At 36.8% G+C, this 18,823-nt stretch overlaps 1 protein-coding gene across 3 annotated transcripts in view; it reads left to right on the top strand.

Moving 5' to 3' along the window:
* Positions 1–17,789, top strand: part of PPP1R21 (protein phosphatase 1 regulatory subunit 21) — a 29,754-nt gene extending 11,965 nt beyond the window's left edge. For 2 of the 3 annotated variants that reach the window (XM_065833422.2, XM_071805897.1), the window contains exons 10-22: positions 2,447–2,548; positions 2,624–2,712; positions 3,548–3,684; positions 4,702–4,794; positions 6,656–6,783; positions 7,173–7,325; positions 8,073–8,165; positions 9,204–9,437; positions 10,243–10,278; positions 11,444–11,560; positions 12,484–12,582; positions 14,661–14,789; positions 16,558–17,789. In XM_065833422.2, the coding sequence (XP_065689494.1) occupies positions 2,447–2,548; positions 2,624–2,712; positions 3,548–3,684; positions 4,702–4,794; positions 6,656–6,783; positions 7,173–7,325; positions 8,073–8,165; positions 9,204–9,437; positions 10,243–10,278; positions 11,444–11,560; positions 12,484–12,582; positions 14,661–14,789; positions 16,558–16,587 (1,440 nt within the window). In that variant the 3' untranslated portion in view covers positions 16,588–17,789. Of the gene's footprint in view, positions 1–1,164; positions 1,236–2,446; positions 2,549–2,623; positions 2,713–3,547; positions 3,685–4,701; positions 4,795–6,655; positions 6,784–7,172; positions 7,326–8,072; positions 8,166–9,203; positions 9,438–10,242; positions 10,279–11,443; positions 11,561–12,483; positions 12,583–14,660; positions 14,790–16,557 lie in introns of all 3 variants that reach the window. The other variant, XM_071805896.1, reaches the window with a different exon arrangement.
* Positions 17,790–18,823: the final 1,034 nt, after the last annotated feature.

Below are 18,823 nucleotides of genomic sequence, written 5' to 3'. Positions count from 1 at the left end.
ATGGGAAAACTTTTCTGAGAGTATCATTCATTGCTGTTAGGCTGCATCTTTTGACTTCCTATGCCATGAAGCATGGAAAAGAACTTTGTACACACGGATTTTTGTGGGGTTACATATATGTATGCTTTGCAATAAAATTGCTTTAACATCAGAATCGTTGACTTCACAGTGCAAGTGGACTGATGTGCGTTTAAGTTGCTGGATGACAGTATTTTCTGATTCAGACTATAATTTCAGTTCATTAATTTGTAGGGTCAGACTTGAGCTACCAAGAGGGTGATTTGCGTTCATCAGATGGCTGCAATGCATGTAGTGGCAATATTAACTATCACAAAACTTTCCTGTTGTTGGGAAGACCTCCTTTAATCTCTTTGAAGGCAACAAATTTGCTCGTGAAGGTGTTTATCCACTAGAAAAATCACGTTCTATTTACCTTCTCAGTTGTTTCAACTGTTTCAAACAAGAATACGCTTTTAAAGATATTCAGCACAGATCTTAGTTTGAGAAGTATTCTCTCGCTCCTGCCACCAAACGTACTCAAAATGGCATATCCTTCTTGTGAAAATTGTTCTGCTTTGTCATCTTCCAAATTCTTTGGGACAGGAACTGTGTCTCCTTGTTTAAGTGGCCCAGTGTGGTGATTGGATTCTACAGACACTACTGCAGTTTACATGAAGGGGATAAAATCAGGTTTCTTAGATGTCACTTGTCACACGCTTTTTTTTCTTAATGTCCTAGTTAACACTTCTTTGCTTTTCAGCAGGGAAGTGCTTCCACACAGCTGAAACATGCAACTTAATCAGAACTGTAATTTGATTCCCCTTTTGACTCTGATTCAGTAGTTCAGGCTTTGTTTGTTTTCATAATTATGTCTTGTAGTCTACCCCATTGTGTACTCACGACCTAACTGCAGCAGTGCACGCTGTGTCTTGGGGCTTTTGCCTTGACTTTCCAGCAGTGAAGCATCTTCATCACTCACTGAAGCTGCTGTTGCTCCTGTATATTTTATTAATTTATCTATTTGTTTGGCAAGTGTTCTCAGTGTGGTCTTAGCTCCTCCACTGAGTGGTTCAAAAACCTCCCCGTAATGTGGTACAGAAAATGAGACGAGTGTCACGTAGTGGCTTAGCACTCTTGCACTGATTTATTTTTCCCCAACTCCAGGTCTTGTCTGGCGCTTTCGAGCTATTTTCCCCACCAAACACTCAAACTAGATGTGGACAATTCCCTTCCAGGTTCAAGTATTCCTTTTCTCTTTAAGTATTGGATTGCTGGGTTCTGCTGGGTCTTCAGCATCATGCCAGATAACTCCAGTCCTCTCTCTTGCAACAAGTCAGGAGCGTTCTGCATGTGTTACTTCTTCCTCGTTAGATATAGGAATTTTCCCTAATTCCATCCAGATTTGTGCATGCATGTATGAGAGCTTGGCATCTCTCTTCTTGTTAACACTGTGTTACTGCACTGTAGTAATTCAATAAATTATTAAAATTTCTCACACCTTATTTGCCTGGGACCTTTAGCTACTATTGTGGTATAAATAATGAAAGGTGAAGGTATCTTTCCTTGGGGTAAAATAAGAGCCAAGATCGCTTTTGACTACGTATGTCAATCTCTGGAAAAAGCTTTTTGTAATACTGTGGTATCAAAATTGAGAGCTGACAGTACTGTTACGTTTTGATTGTAAGAGTAAACACCTTTGTTCTTTGACATACTTTTTTGAGGGCAAAATCACTCACAGATTTTACTTAAGCAATTTTTAGCCAAGTCAGTTCTATGAGGCCAAAGTTTTATAATTGCCCAAACCTGTCATAGTTCTTCAATGGAAGAATTCTCAGTTTGATTAGTTACTGCTCCATCATTTGCATTGGCATAGGCATGCTTTGACAGTGTTGAAAACTGGACTGGACACAGATGAAGATTAAAATGTATCTCTTGCTCTCAGTTTTAACTGGGTTTAGTTCTTCAATGCTTTGTACAGCATAGCTGTGCGAATTTTTGTGCTGATTCAGAGGACAAGGCCTGAGAGGCAAACAATACATGGGAGGAAGGTAGGATAGTTTATTCTGGTGGCTTAATGGTGCGTGGAGCTAGTCTTAATTTGATGGAGTTGAGCAAGGAATGCAACAATATTTAAACTTAAAAAGCAGGGGTTTGGTGTGCTGTGCATGGCAGTTAAAATGAGGGTGCTGTGGCAAAGCCCTAGATGGGGTTTTGCCTGGACTTCCATTGTAGTCTTCACTGTTTCTCACTTTCCCTGAAGGTGTGTGTTTGTGGGTCTTGTAGAGGAGGCTGCTGTACATCACTGAACTGTTGTATCTTGTTAGTGACATCCTGGGGATCATTTAAAATGACAGGTGCTTTGCTAAAGTGGACTGTTCGATTGTTAACTTGAAACAGTTTGCAAGAGCCTTCAGCAAGCACCATTTTAAAATCTCTCTGTACTCAGTTTTCACAGTATCTTCATGAAAATGCTTCATATGTTCGCCCTCTGGAGGAAGGAATGCTTCACTTGTTTGAGAGTATTACAGAAGATACTGTCACAGTCCTGGTAAGATTTTATATTTTTAGCATTGAAAAATATTTTCACAGAGCAAAAATGCTTATGTGGTGTTTTTCCTTCTAGGAAACAGCTGTGAAATTGAAGGCCTTCTCAGAACATTTAGCTTCCTACTTATGCTTTTTAAGAAAGATTCTTCCTTATCAGTTAAAAAGGTATTTTTAATTTGATAGATCAAATTGAAGGGGCACTAAGTGTCAAGTGTGCAGCATTGTCAACATCTACATCTGTTTAAAAGGCAAAACTTTTTTTTTCCTAATGGTTTTTGAGCTTTTAGGTTATGAATGTTTTTTTTTTTTTTTCAGCTGGGCATTAGAGTTAAAAATAGGCATTTTAAAGCCTTTTTTCCCCTCTCACAGATGAGAATTTAAGGAAAGCTGCACAGATTTTTCATGTTTCCTCATGTTATTCAATAGCATTGGTACTCTTCAGGTACAATACACCAAAACTGTTAATTTCTTGAGTCTGTCTGAAGATTATTTATTGTATGGTAAATATAACAATGTAGTAAAACTTGCCCAGTTCCCTGCCTTTCTGCAGGGAAAATCCTTGTTCCCAAGTGGGTGGAAAGAATGTGAATTATTAGTGCAAAGGCTTGCTTAAAAAGAGTCTTTGAATTAAGGAAGAAGGGAAAAGCTTCTTTGGTTCCTTTTTTTGTACATATTCTCCTGCTCCTTGGGAAGCAAAAGGTAAATTATATGTAGTAGAGGAAAAAGTCCTTTAACTAATGCAATCAATTCCTTGCCATGAGCGTGAACTGCTCCTGGCTTGTGACTGAAGCTCCTAAGAGTGGGGATAGTACATGCACACAGTAATTTTCATATATTGCAAAGTTACTCTGGTATGTTTAACCTTTCTAAAATAAATCCCTAGTCTGTTATTGCTTTGGACTGGGAATGTAGAGAACACTAGTTACCTACTCCAAAACGCATGAACTTGTTTTTTAAAATAAATGCTTGCTTTTAAAAAATGTAATTCATATATTCCTAGTTTGGAAGAAGAGTGTGAGTCTTCTCTTTGCACAGCTGCTTTGAGAGCTAGGAATATGGATCTACACAGAGACATGAAAAGGCTGACTGCAGTCTTTGAGAAGCTACATACATATGTCAGTCTTCTTGCATTACCAAGTAAGTTTTGGCTTTGTTGGTTACTTTGTGACTGGAAGATATAGTTTTACTCTCAGATCAGTTTGAAAAAACAAACGAAACCCAGACAAACGAAAAAAATCCTGAAGAACACCCCGCCACACCAAAAAACAACGCACAAAACCCCCATGCTTCTATGATAGAGGAAAACAGAAAATAAGGTTAATGCTACTCTTTAGGTACAGTCTAAACTGTGGGACAAGTGTGTTCTGCATTATGCTCCAACAAATTGGACCCTTTGATCCAGGCTGGGAGACTTGAGTGTGGTGTGGAGTGTTTATTTAATGCTCTGCACTCTTGGGATAGACTTGGGCATGGGGTAGGCCTGGAAATTACCACGCAGTCATGGGGTACCACATTTTAGATAGTCATAGTTAACTGTAAAGGAGAAGAAATGGCTGTAGGTTTTTATAGTAAAATAGACAGTACGTCTTTTGTCATCTCTTAATCATCAAATTGCTAATAAACTATATTTTATTACTAATTACTGCTTCCAACTCCTCTTGTTCTATTAAATGACAGCTTTCATGGTAATGACTAAATAAAATTAGGTAAAACCTTTGTGTGTATGTGTGTGGGAAAGCTATATCTAAATACATACTGTAAATAATAAACGGAAATAGTTATTGTATAGCTACAGGTTATTTCTGTCTTCACTCTTTAGAAGGACCCAGATGGTCCTTCCAGCAACAGTGGGCATGTAAATCTTTCTGTGTGTATAATTGCTTTTTGAGACTGAAAGTTTATTTGTAAGATCTGAATGAAATGTAGGGAACTTGAAGTCTCTTACCTGCCTACTCTGGCAAAATTTAGCATATATATCTAATATTAACAGATTTGTTTACTTAAATTTCCCCTTCCTTTATGATTCTTTAGTTCTAAAGATCCCACTCCATGCAAATCATTCTAGTGGGTGGAAATTGGATGATTTTTCAAAGCTAACTTTTATTTCATTTGAGGCTGAGTATTTTTTTTCTTTCATCTGTATGGTACTTTAAGGTACAAAACCAACAGGACTTCTTAGGACAAACTACAACATGGTGTTTACAAACATTGCTGCAAGTCTTCATGGGTTTCATGACATTTTAAAAGGTGAGAATACAGGAGGAGTGGTATGTTCAAGCTCTGCCTTTTTCTGTTTAACATAGCACAAGTGCACTCTTGGTAACAATGTTAATTGTGTAATGTTGTGATAAATCTGGTTTGTTTTGCCTTTACAGACTAAGATAATAAGAAACTAAACCTTCTACTTGTTTTGGACATGCATGCATGTTTTTCGCTGCTCCATTCTGTTGGCTTTGTTCTAAGTTGCTGGAATGTTTAATTGTGTACTCTAGATCTTCCTGAGCAGTATCACATTAGTTACTGAACTTTAGTGCTTTAGTGGAACCAGCATACTGAATGGAATGCCATTAAATATACATATTTTCCTCTGCTTTTGTACTGTTGACATAATACTTGCCTTAAAAGTGGATTTTTTTTCTTACGGTTTCTAGGTTTATTACTATTTTTAACATGAAGCTTATAAAGAGGCCTGATTTCCTTTTGAAACTTACCATCCTCCTTGAAAATGACTTATCTTCCTTTTATCAGAAATGAACATGTTATGTTTTCAATGAAGTAATGTTTGGTTAAAACTCAGATTTTTAAACCACCAATAACCTCTGTATATCTTAGAATTTCTGTAACATGTCCATGTAGCTGTTCCCAGGAAGAAAATAATCCATAAATGTGAATTTTTTTTAATAGTAGTCAGCTGTTTAAACACTAGGCTTTTATAATTTTAAACAAAATGGTCTTTTATTTCTTGTAGTCTTTTAATAATAATGTCAGTAGCACTGCCCCATTTTGCAGTGTCCCTGGTTTTTAAAAGGTACTATTAGAGGTTGTATTACAAAGTTAAGACACTAAACCAGGGGTTTTGTAACCTAGCTAAGTTTATTAATGAGTATCTTCTGCCTCTTAATATAGTCACTATAATCTAAAACCAACATAACTTATACTTCATCAAAAGAAATAAAATAGAAGTGAAGTACTGAAGAAAATTGTAAGTAGAATTAATTTGCTAGCAACAGAAAGGTTGTGCTTAACACTTCTCACTCCCCTCCTCCAGAATGCTTGATTTATCACTTTCCCCTTCTCAACCAAAACTAATTTCTGACTGCTTAAGCTTGCCTGAAATTATAATTTCTGGTGGTCATGGCCTGTGATTTTTTTCTGTTGTGTAGCAATAGTACTTTATTGTAAAATAGGTGTCAAGTGTTCACTTGTCAAATAGTTACTTATTTTTTAATTAGGCGAAGCTGGGAATGTTTGTTCTTACATGATAAATACTTGAGGTTTTTTAAATTTTGGTGCTGTTTAAACCAATTAATGTATTTAACCTAAGATGTTTTTGTAAATGACTTTCAGAAAATTCTGTGGTTTTTTTTCTTTGAAGACTGTTTTGTTGATTTTGCCTGAAGGGGTTTTAGAATATAGGGAGTAGCATTCTGAATTTCTGGTAGTCTCTTAGCTCTGCTCTGGCAGAATTAAAATACTCTTCCCTTCTAAGTCATGTAATCTAAATACTCAGATATTGAACATGACTAAAAATTGTGTGTTTTGTGTGCTGATGTAAACATATGGAAATGGAAAGTATACTTGTGGAATGAAATGCTAGTTCAGTGTGAGCTCGGATCTGCTAAATAGTTATGTTTTTTGGGATACAGAGTATACTTAAATATACACCTTTATTCTGCCTTATATAACGTGTAATATCTGTTCCTTGTGATCACAGCTGTCTAAGGTAGTATGCCAAAGAACTACGAGCATCCAGAATAAACTTTTACACAACTTGCTTAAAGAGGAGAAAAGCGTTTGAAGCCCTAAGTCATAAGCTGAATTTGAAAATGGTTGCTTAAACAGACAAAAAAACCCTGTATTTTGATGTAAATGTGTGTTCTTTTTCTAGACATTTCCAAGCACTACAGTCAGAAAGCTACTTTAGAACAAGACGCTCCAACTGCCACACAGAAACTCTTGACTACAAATGACTGTATTTTATCCTCTCTTGTGGCTTTAACTAATGCAGCAGGCAAGGTAATGGATATTTTTGTTTCAATGTGATGCCCTCATTTGTGCACAGTGGTTGTGGAGCTGGTTTTGTTTGGTTGGTTTTTAACCTTAGTTGAGTAATTTGGAAAATCTAGGTGTGCCTCTTATTAATAATCTATAGTATCAGGTTTGTTCTAAGATATTTTCAGGCTACAAGACACAAACAGCTGAACGGCTAATAAAGTAGATACTGTGAAGTGGATGCTTTGGCTTAGTAAGGTTTAAGTTATGTGGAAGACCCTGTAGCTTGTTTGAATTTCTTGTTGTGAAGTCCAGTTTCACTAAATACTGGTCTTTCTCTTGAAAGAGTAATTGCTCTCATGAGTTTTTCTGGTCAATTTAATTTGAAAAGTGACTCTTCTTGATGTGTCTAGATTGCCTCATTCTTTAGCAACAACTTGGATCACTTCACTACTTCGCTGAGCTATGGCCCCAAAGGAGGAACAGAGTTCAACAGCCCCCTTTCAGCGGAGTGTATGCTTCAGTACAAGAAAAAGGCAGTTGCTTACATGAAGTCTTTGAAGAAGGTTTGTTCAGCTAGCATGCTTGCACAGAGAAAGCACAATTCAGTTCATAGTTGGTTATGCCGAAGAGAATACAAACTAAGGTTTTTCAGTATTCGGCATGGATTTTCCTCTGAATGAGAATCTTTGGCTGAGGAAATGGAACCCTTAGAGGAATTATACTATTGAAAGACTTAGGGACTGTAGTTGCTCTCACAACTGAGGGCATGCGCCAATTCTGCTATTACCCATTTCTGCTCATTCTGTGCCAAGACTCCAAGGAGAAGAGGGTAGCTGCTTATTTAGATTTCCTCTAATATTCACCAGGAATATGGGGTGAATTACATCATATTCTTATACTTGCATTCACTGGAAGACAGTTGAGAGCAACAGAGGGAAAAAAGCAGCTGAGAAAGAGAAAATGTGCTGAACCAAAGGATTGAACGTTGCCAGATCTTGCTGTTCTCTCCATTAAAATTAACAATTAAGTGATGGTGTAGTTAACAGTTATCATTAAATACGTTAATGCAGTGTCTGTAAGGTGGACTTTAAGATGCATTTGATCATTAAGTAACGTGGATTCTTTTGAGCGTTTTTTAATCAAGTGTGTATTTTCAGGTGGTATTCTTTTTTTTAACTGGCTGGTAAACACTAGATAGATGGTTTTTCTTCCCTTTACTAAAGTTAGGAGGGCAATAAGAAAATAAATGTAGAATACATATTCTCATCTACTGTGAAAGGTGTTTTGAAGTTTCTTTTATCCTTCTGCAGCCTTGTGCAGATTCAGTGCCTTATGAAGAGGCTTTGGCTAATCGCCGAGTTCTTCTGAGTTCCACAGAAAGCAGAGAAGGTCTTGCACAACAGGTATTTTGGTACAAATTTTATTAATGTATATGACAGTGTGTTTTATAAAGGTAAAGTAGTATCAAATAGTCTCCACATATAAGTGTGTGGTTGTTTGTATGTATAAATGCCTATATTGAAGCTTAAAATTAGACCATAGATGTCTTATCTGCAGAGTTTGAAACTGAAACTTGTCCTTGTCAGTCTGGGCTATCCAAGACTTCTTTTTCTGTACCTGCAGAATGTGTGTGTAATTATAAGAGACAGGATTATGCCATTGTCTTCATTTATAAATATGAGAAGTCAGGCAATCTTTAATTCAAATAAATACAAAATATAGACAAGAATAAGCTATATGATGTATTCACTTCTAATATTATGTGCTGTTTTGAGTGTGGTTTTGGACTGTACATGATTTATTAGCACTGGTTAAGAACAATGATTTTTCTTCAGAGTTAAAATCTATTCACAGATTAGTTTATCATTCTAGCAGTGTGCACATGTGTATATATATGTGTGTGTGTGTGTGTATGTGTTTGTGTTTTTTTTTTCTGGAAGGTGAGGCAGAGAGAGGTTAAATGGTATTCAAAAGACCTATACAGTTTGCCAAAATAGTTAAGTGAGAACAGCCGGTTGAATAATGCTATAATTTCTGTATTAGCTTGAATGATCAGACTGTGCTTGAGTCACCATTATTGAACTTTTACAGAAGAAGATTACTTCAGTGTGTGTGTAGCCCATATGCAAAGTGTACTAGGAAGGATGAGATGAATTTCAACAGAAGTGTCTGCTTTGATTATCAACTAGTATGTTGTTGCCAGTTCTATGATCTGTAACTTTGTGATGCGTATTTCAGGCTAATTAAATAACATGATCAGTTTTGACACATGACTACAGTTAAGCATACAGCTCAAACCAATAGTTGTTCACCTGTTGCATTATTCATTAGCTCACTTATGTAATGATTTAAAATAATACTGTCTACAGACATTCCCTGTATGTGGCCTGTTTTCTCCCGTGTGTTCAATAACCTGGACTGTAAACTTTTTCCTCCTAAAGGTCCATCAGAGTTTGGAGAAAATTGCAAAACTTGAACAAGAAAAAGAACACTGGATGTTGGAGGCCCAGCTAGCTAAAATAAAGCTAGAGAAAGAAAACGAAAAACTGAAGAACTCTCTTAGTGGACATTTAACTGAAACTATACAAGAGCGTTCTGTTTTGACAAATGTAGCTGAACAAAAGAAGGAAACCACAGAAAAGAATCCAAGGGAACTTATTAAAAATACTAGCTTGGTAAGTGAGCTTTTTCCTTCAATAAAGAAAAACCTGCTTTTTTGCAGTAGTAGTACTGTTGGATGAGTGGAACACTAATAATCAAAGCTGCTTGACTGTGGTGAAATGTGTTCACACATGAGATTGTTTTGAAATCCTCATTTTGAAGTAAACTGGAATCTTAAGTTTTTGGTCCTGTATTTGATCTGTTAGGAGTTTGAGGAGAAGGGCTTTTTTTTGGTCATGATGCTTAATGTAACTCACAGGTCAACATACTGTATAAGTATTTCCCATAAACTTAAATCTGTAGTCCTGTTGAGCTCAGAAAAAGAACTCTTGACTTTATGAAGATATTCTTCCATTAAACTAGTTACTTGTATACACCCCTCTGCTAGAGTTCTGTCAGTGCTTTACACTGAACTGTCAAACAGGAAAGAAAGGAACTCGGAAGGTGCTCAGGAAATCCAAGTTGGCTTTCCTTGCTCTTGAACGTGAAAAGTAATGTTTCAGTGCACTAATGAACCACTGAATTAGTTTCCTGTAATCAAGAAAGTGAGCTGCATGGTGTTGCTTTTTGTGTACATCATAAAGCGAAGGATATATTTGCAGAGTTGGTATGAGCTTTAATTCTGCTCAAGACATTAATGTCTATTATTTTCCTTGTTTATGTTACAGGTTGAATTACTTAAATTTGGTATTAGTTTTAGCTGTTGAAAGATTTTTTTTTTTTAATTAAAGTCCCTCTGTGACTGAAACCAGAATGACTTCCAGCTATAGTATCTATTTTTGTAATTCTCACTTAAGCATATTTTCTTCCTTGTTCTAGATTGGAATGTTGGCTGTAACTACTGATAATGAAAAGGTAATCTGTTTTAAACAATATCAACGTACATCTGGTAAATACTTCATTTCTGGTTCTGTTAAACTTGTTACAAAGGTCTAATTACCAAGAATACTGTCATATAATGGCATGAGTCACCCATGTAGTCTGTATAGTATAATTTCAAGTTTCTGAAATGCATGTGTTTCTTAACTTTCGTCTTCTGTTTAGTGAACTGTTGTCTTATATTCATGTAAGCAGCTTGGAGCAGTGTGAGCTGTGGTCCAGGTTTGTTCTCTGTAGTTTGAGGAAGGCATTGGTCTGGTTGTACTTCAGTAACCCTAACTGCATTCCAAGCCTCAATTCTTACCTCCACAGGAGGGGCTCAAGCTGCAAAAAAGCCCCTGACTGTAGTGCCTGGTGTTTAACACTTAAGTACAGGCTATCCCAAACCAGAGGTCACAGCAAAAACTTCAAACCAGCTGCCAGACTAAATGTTAACTCTTTGTTTAGCACTGCTATAGTGTAAGGCTTTTGAGTTTAGCAGGGTAAGATTCAGCACTTTCCCTTTTCTGACACTGTAGGGAACTGATGCGTATTTTAGTTTACTCCCCTTTTCTTCTGCAGGTATGATTAAAAACTGATAGAAGTTCTTAGAAGCTGCTGCGTAGTGCTAAACTTAAAGGCAATGACAAGTCATGTGAAAACTACCTCTAGTGGGTTACTCTGTAATGTACAGTGAACTGGGGACTTGTTTGTGTTGGTTTTGAACTTCAAATGTCTAAACAGACTTCAGGAATATACAACAAAAGAAATAGTTCTGACTGTTGTGAGTTTCTGAAATATAGTTATGCAAAGGAATTTTTCCTTGTTGGGAAAATCTAGTAAGGTTTTATGTCAGTGGAAGCAGCCTATTTCTACAGTGGATTTGCATTTTCATCAGAAACTTGTTAAGTAAATCAAGCTAACTTCTTACATCTTCAGTCAGCTCTTTGTCCTTTAGAGTCTGATATTGAGAGTCACCATCAGAGTGACAAACTGCAGAGTGACCTGCTGTAATTTGTTTGAGTTTTGGGGAATTTAATGCTTTCAGCCAGGCCTCAGGAAGGAAGAAAAGTCTGTATAGTGGACAGAAGTCAGTATAGTGATGCAAATATTCAGTGTGCTAAATATAAATACCTTTCTGTTTACATTTTTGCTTTGCCAGGCTCCAGATGGTGAGTCTCGTGAAGACCTGATAAAAAACCACTATATGGCGAGGATAGCAGAGCTTACATCTCATCTGCAGCTTGCTGACAGCAAATCAGTACACTTTCATGCTGAGGTGAGCATGCAGGCAGTGTTGATACTGAAAAGAGTTAATCCATTTTTGGACTTTCCACAGGCAAGCGTTATGATAGTGAGTTTAGATATATAGAACATAATGTTTCATAAAAATCCCCTCCTGGAATATGTTTTTTGGTTGTGGTCTTGTATGCATAGAACTGGACTTTATGGAAAGTTGTTTGGTTTTTTTTGTATTTTTTTTGTGTGTGGTTTTTTTTTTTTTTTAATAAATAAATCCTTTGGTAGCCTTGTCTTGGGTGTATTAAGTAGTGCAATGTGTGTCCTGTATAGGTTTGTTCATATAAGCTGAAGCAGCTGGCTTTAGCTACCAAGCTAATTTTGACTTCATTTAAAAGTGATGCTGATATCATTAAAAACATTTGACTGTATATTAAGTTATGAAAATGGCTCTCCTCTGAGAAACTGGTTCTCAGGCAGAAGTTAACTGTGAGATTTAACAAAACAATTAATTGTAGCTATGACTTCCTGTTTTCAATTCACATCATATGTAATTTTTCTTTAAAGTAGTGACCATTTCTATTTGTGTAATTAACTGATGTGGAATATACCAAAGCTCCAGGTTGGCAGAGCAAATCCTTTTAAATATTTTATTTTAACAGTATATGACGTAGTACAGAGGAACCATCTTTCTCTGATATTTGAGCAATGCATGAAGAGAGTTGTTTGGGTTGCTTTTTACTTATGAAATACTTCCTAGTAACTATGTGGAAAACGTGATATTCAGAAGTAATTCTGTAAAATGAAACAACTATTACATTAGCTTTGCATTTAAAAATGTGCACAAGCTCTAGGTGACTTGAAATGTAAGGGTTACAGAAAGATGGAAACATTGAAAGCAACCAGTTAAAGGTGGCACAAGACAATACTCTGGAACTAACTTTCCTTCCTTTTGATTGACAGTGTCGAGCACTTGCCAAAAGACTGTCTTTAGCAGAGAAGTCCAAGGAATTGCTCACAGAAGAGTTGAAACTAGCTAGTCAAAACATCAGTAGATTACAGGCAAGTAAAGTGTTAAATAATTTTATAGATGCATTTCATAACCGTGTGTAAGGGCAAGTTAGAGGAGAAAAATCAGACTATTGAGTGTGGTCATGCCTGTAGCAGGTCGTTAGTTATGTGATGTAAATCTGTAATGGTCTGTAGAGAAGAGACTTAAATAATACACTTCAAATCCCAGGCATAAAGTTGAAGTGGGATGTGTTTGCACTGAAAAGGTTATAGTAGTTAAGTCTGTGTTTTTACACATTCGTTGTCCAGGCTTTTTATGAAAATGTTTTTTCTCATGTCATGTGTGGTGGTATGACTGACTTCAGTGGCTTGTTTCCCTCTGCAAGGGGAGGATTGCTGTGTGTACAGCCAGCACTTGCATCTACTTGCCAGTTAGAAGTGATACCGACAAGGCTGACTACACAACAGTTCATTTAACTTAGAGGTAGGAAAGTGATGGAAGTGCAGTTTCCTAGATGGTGCACTGAATTCTTGATTCCTTTCTAGCACCTGGGACTGAAAGTCTTAGAAATGGTAGCATGTTTTTTTGAGATGGATAGTTGAAACTTAAGCAAAAATAACTTTGGGATAATCTTTAAGAAGCTGTTGTTAACAATAGATAGTAAACTCCTATACCAGATGTCCTGTCCCTTTGTCCTTCTCCTCTACATAGTTCAGAAAGGAGCCAATAGTAAAAGAAAGTATATAGAAATATTCAGTGCTTTGTGCCTTTGTCTTCTTTATAGTCAGTTCCTATCTATTGCTCACCAGTCTGAGATGGTAAGTACCTAAAATGCTTCATACAGGCAGTGAATAGAATGATATACACTTAAAAGAATTGTTCATGAACACAAAGTGCTCTTTTGATTTGTTCAACATGAGACATTTATCTCCAACTACATATTAAACTTGCTAAGACAAGACAGCAGGTGCACCATTTGTATGTTCAGTAATCTGTGTAATATTGAATCATAGAAGAGTTTAGGTTGGAAGGGCCCTCTGAAAGTAATCTGGTCCCTTCCTTTGGTCAGAGCTGTTGAACTGGAGTTTCCTGTGCAGCCATGCTGGCTTTCTGCCACAGTTACTCAGCCTCTGACACACTGGACTATTCTTTGATCTGTCCTCGATCATTCAGCTTTCCTGAGCCCCTTTAACTTTCAGGGAAGTTTAACCTGGGATCTTGCCAAGCAGACCTTGAAAAAGCCAACATTTAATCTTCCTAAATCTCGGGTTGCTGTAATTCTGCTATTTGTCTTGTTTGCTTCTCTCAGAATCTTGAATTCCCCTAACTCATGGTTGCTGCAGCCATGGCTACCATTGGCTTTCACATCCCTGACCAGCTTTTCCTTGCCTGTGAGTAACAGGTCCAGTAAAGAGCCTCTCTTAGGCCTAGTGATCAGTCTTACCAAGAAGTTCTTTACCACACTCATGAGAACACCCACATTGCTTGTGTCCCACCTTACTGCAATTCCAGGAGATGTCAGGGTGGTTAAAATCCTTCACAAGGATCAGGGTCTGGAGGTGTGAGACTTCTGTCTGTTTGTAGCAAATGCCCCCCATATCACCTTTGTTCTGCTCTGATTCCTACTTACGAGATCTTGATTGTCTTCTTCATGTAAAAGCGTGGCTTTTCTTCTTCCTGTACTGTCTTTATCCCTTCATTGCTGTGTTCTAGTCATGCACCCTGTCCCATTGTGTCTGTCTAATGCCAGAGAGATCAGAGCTCTGCTGCACATGGACTGCTGATTCCTTCAGCTTTGTATGCCACGGATGTTCATGTATGGGTCATGCTCTAACCCTACAGGCTTTACTTGTTTCTTGGCTGTGTTAGAAAACTTGGATGTTAGACTTTTATGTAAGTCATAAAAAGCAGGGGGAAAAAATTATAGAGGGAACAGACCATGCATGAGACTGGGTAAAAGAAAAACAGCTACTGAGTTTCTTTTAGTGAGGGGTCTTTTTTTGTTTTCCAATGTTTTAGCTTAATTGCACCCACTCGGCTTCAAAAGTGGAGATAGAAATTGGCTACTTTGCCATTTGTCACTAGTATTGAGTGTTGGCTTCTTTTTTTGTTTTTTTCCCCCCTTTAGGATGAATTGATGACAACAAAGAGAAGTTATGAGGATCAGTTAAGTATGATGAGTGACCATCTCTGCAGTATGAATGAAACACTAACTAAACAAAGGGAAGAAATTGATACATTAAAGATGACTAGTAAGGTAAGTTGCCCGGTATTGACTTCAGGCACCGGCTGCAGTTTGGAGGACCGTGGGTTGCATTTGGCATTCCTGCCATGCTACCCTTTAGCAAACCAATTCACAGGCTATAGTTCTTTTTCTTTCTTGGATAGAAAACTCCAAACCTGGTCCTGCATGTTTCAATGAAGAAAAAATTATTGCAAAACATACATGCAGGGAAGAAGAAACACTTCGGTTAGGCCACTTTGAAGCAGTGACAAAGTGTACCCTCTGGATGATTGGCACATCTTTTTTTTTTTAATTTATTTGGTGAAAACAGAAGTATTTGCACATTCATCTAGTGATACTGGGTGTTTAACTTGTGTCCTTCCTGCACTTTTCTCTTGGTTGCAGCATGCTCTGTTCTTGGCAGCTATTATTTTTCTCTGTTTTGTTTCCATATTCTAGCCTTTTTGTCTCTCATATGTAAGAATGAAAATTTGCTGCTTGCATTCTTCCATTTACTTAAAATTCACACTTTTTTTTTTCTAAGGAAGGAATCTATCCATTTACCAGAAACAGGTTTTTAACTTCTCTAATGATAAAAAAAATACAGAAGTCTGCTGTTTCAAGTAGCCAGTGCTTAAACCATGGTATATATTATTCTGACAGTTCTAGGGAGAAACAGATCTTGTGAAGGCCTCTGTGCTTTACTAGTTGGGCTGTGGAAGTAATAAGCATTATCATCTGTAATTGTGGAATGCATGGAAGCAGATGTCACTGAAGGCTTAAAAAAAAGTCCATGTTTTGACTAAAGGCCCCATGACAGTGATTGGTTTTGTTTGTTTAAATTTTTTAGAGTAGACTCTTCCCCTCATGTATGTAACTGTTTTTCTGCAGATGCCTGAGGATTTTGACTTGGTATTGCAATCTTTAAAACTACTTTTTGGTCTATAACCTTTTATGTTTTCAGAGGGGAGCTCTTGGCTGCATACTGACCATAGCACTTTCTGTTCTTATAAAATGTTTTCTGGAATTTTTCACTTGTCGTGCTGTCAAGACTTGAAGTGGTACTCTGGCTGTAAGGAGGTAGTTCAGAATCTCACAACAGTAGACACACATTTTCAAATGGTACCAAATGTAGGCAGCAATTTGTTTGCAATCAAACAATGCAGTTGAAGCCATTATCACTTGGAAAGAGTTGTTGGTTAGATTAAAAACAAAAGTTATCTTAAGGAAACAGGAAGACAGAGAATTGCCAGCAAGTAACTATTGGACAAATGTTTATTTTAAGCTGCAGGTTTGCTTTGTGGAATTGTTGCAAGTCAAATGTGAGTTGGTTAGCTGTAGAACAAATTATTTTCTAAACTAGGAGTATTCTGTGTAGACCAAGTTAAAATTAAGCTTGTTATAGAGCAAAATGAGAGGGTGAGAGATTGATCTTAATTTGAGGCAATTATCCTACAGGGTTTATATTTGAAATATCACTTAAGGGTGAATTATTATTTGACTTGCCTTCACTGCCCTTATAATATTAGTGGTGTTTATACGACTGAGTGTCTTGAGACAGAACTCAAATGTCTTTTCCACAGGTTTCAACTGAAGTAAGCTACTGTTGTGCTTGTTTGAAATATTTTCCGAGCAAGGAGTTACAAGCTGCCATTATTAAAAGCCTGTGGACTGCTTATTTTCAGTTTGACTGTTCTTTGATTGGTATAAGCATAAATTATGAGATACTAGGTTTTGTATGTTGTCTGCATAGATTTTCTTACCTAAATTATATGTTCTGTTGGCTTGTTTCTTGATGCAGGGGAATTCTAAAAAGAACAAGAATCGATAGCTTACAGCTGAGGAACCGTCTTTAAAAGCTGCTGCTGCTGCACCGGATGCAGTCAGTGAACGTTCATTGTCCAATTCCTGTTTGTGACAGGAAGCAGAGGTCGTATTGGGTCAAGTAAAAATTGATTTGGTGCTGTAAATGGCTTTAAAATATTTACAACTCATAACGGATACAACAGAACTTCATGTTGGCCCTAAACCAGGAAATACACACTCTGTGGATAATTTATATAGTAATTAACCTTCAGTTTTTACTGTGCACTTTTTAAAACTAGGGTTTAATTTCATGGAATAACTTCAGATTTTGTATATTTTAAAATATGATTATTCATTAACAAATTTGGATCAGTGCAGTAGTTGTCTATTTTTGAGTTATATGTTAAATTGTCAATATGTGTACATTCCTTTACTTGTTAACAACAACCTAAAAATTAATTCTGAGACTTCTTTGGCCATGCAAGCTGTGCAGTTACTGTAAATGTCTTATTCCTGTTCTCAGCCATTTTGAATTAATTGGAATTGTGGCTTTAAATGATTTCTGTAAATTCACACAAGTAAATGGGATCACTATTTTATTTTAGACTGCAACAGTGGAAAATTTTGCTGCTTGTATTTGGCACTCTGGATTTTGAAGTAAAGAGCACAAATAACTGAGTTGGGATACTTGTATGAAATTGCTTTAAGCCCTTAGGCATTTTGTTTACACATATGTATAAATATTGGTTGAAATAGCTATTTAAAGCTGGAGGAAATTGTGATCATAATTTGCCCCGGAAGAGTGAAGCAATTGATGTGTGTAGGATAGATGGGCTTACTGTGTTCTCTTACAGCGAAGAAGAATATGAAGTATGTAGAAGATTTAAACACTGAATTTGCAAAACATCTTCATGGAGTTAAGTCCTGATGGATTCACTGTGGGGGGGACGCACGTGGCTTTTCCTGTGTTTTGAGAAGTTTGCAAACTTTTAAGATTTTGGGTTTTTTTTTAAGTGAAGTCTACTACCACCACAAGTTTTCACAGCATTGATTTTGAGAGGTTTTTTTTAATTTACTTGGATGCTGTGCTGCTCCATACATTACACTGATCTTCTGTTCCATATTTTGCATTGTGGCACTTATTTGTCCCATAAGGCTTTACTCTGATAACAGCTGTGTTGATATGTATTATTAGTATGTAATAATAAAATCAACTACGTGAAACAAGCTTGACTTTCTTGATTTTGGTAATACCCAGGTTGTACAAGGTGGTATTGGGGTGAGATTTTAACAGCTGAGGTGAGCTTAAATAATTAAAACCTGTCTAGTTACTCTTAGTACTTCTCTTTGTTTGAGCTGGGCTGCATTTCTGTACCTAATGCTACAGTGTGCAAAGCTGCCTTTTCTGAGGAATTTCTTCTTGCAGTGAAGATACCACTTTATCTTGTTTTAATTCTCTGGATCAAATCGCTGAACTTTTCACTGAAGCTACTTCTCCTAGGTGGCTGCATTCAGAAAAAGCTTTTGCTTATGCCATTTTTGAAAGGCCCAAGTAAAAATATGCTTTGAAGGTTTAGTGTTCAAAATGTGCATGTAAAAAGTTAAGCGCGTTTGTTATCTCAAACTGTTTTTACAATAGAAATGCCCCCAACGTAAAAACTGAAATTATTAGAGAATGTGTATGCATTTAGGTACAATTGCACTGTATGTTAGTTTGTCAGCATTTTTTCCTTGCAGTATCTATTTGGAAATAAATTTGGGTGTCCCCTTCACCAATCAGCAGTAAACATGCTCAGGAAGAGGCAATTTTGATCACTCGAACTGCCTTCAGGTTTTCAAGGAGATGTTTTCCAGTAATTTCTAGGCAATTGTAAGCTATCAGTATATTAAAATAGAATCTTGGAAAAAAATGAAAACAGTATTTTGGATACTGTTCTGGTAACATTGTGAAGGGGTGAAGAATATTCCATCTAACTCAGTGGCATTAGGAACTGGAACAAGTGGGAAGGCCAAACCAGCTTGTGCTTAATCTGCTAACCAGGTGGTTCTGAATCAGTTTCTGAATATTTCAAGTGCTCTTAAATATCTCAACTTACTGAACAGTGCTATGCTATGAAAAAGCTGAAAGCTGTCTTCGACATTGCAGTGAAGAATTCATCTTTTAGACAAAGTCTTCCAGAAGGAAGAATTTGAACTGCTTTGTCTATATGAAATGTTTTCTGCAGACTAATATGGAATGCACAAAATCTGTACAAAGAAGT

The sequence above is a fragment of the Patagioenas fasciata genome, chromosome 3 (assembly GCF_037038585.1).
Source record: "Patagioenas fasciata isolate bPatFas1 chromosome 3, bPatFas1.hap1, whole genome shotgun sequence".
In the NCBI taxonomy this organism is placed as follows: domain Eukaryota; kingdom Metazoa; phylum Chordata; class Aves; order Columbiformes; family Columbidae; genus Patagioenas; species Patagioenas fasciata.
The sequence above is the reverse complement of the archived record's forward strand: the minus strand, read 5'-3'. Positions and strand labels throughout refer to the sequence as shown.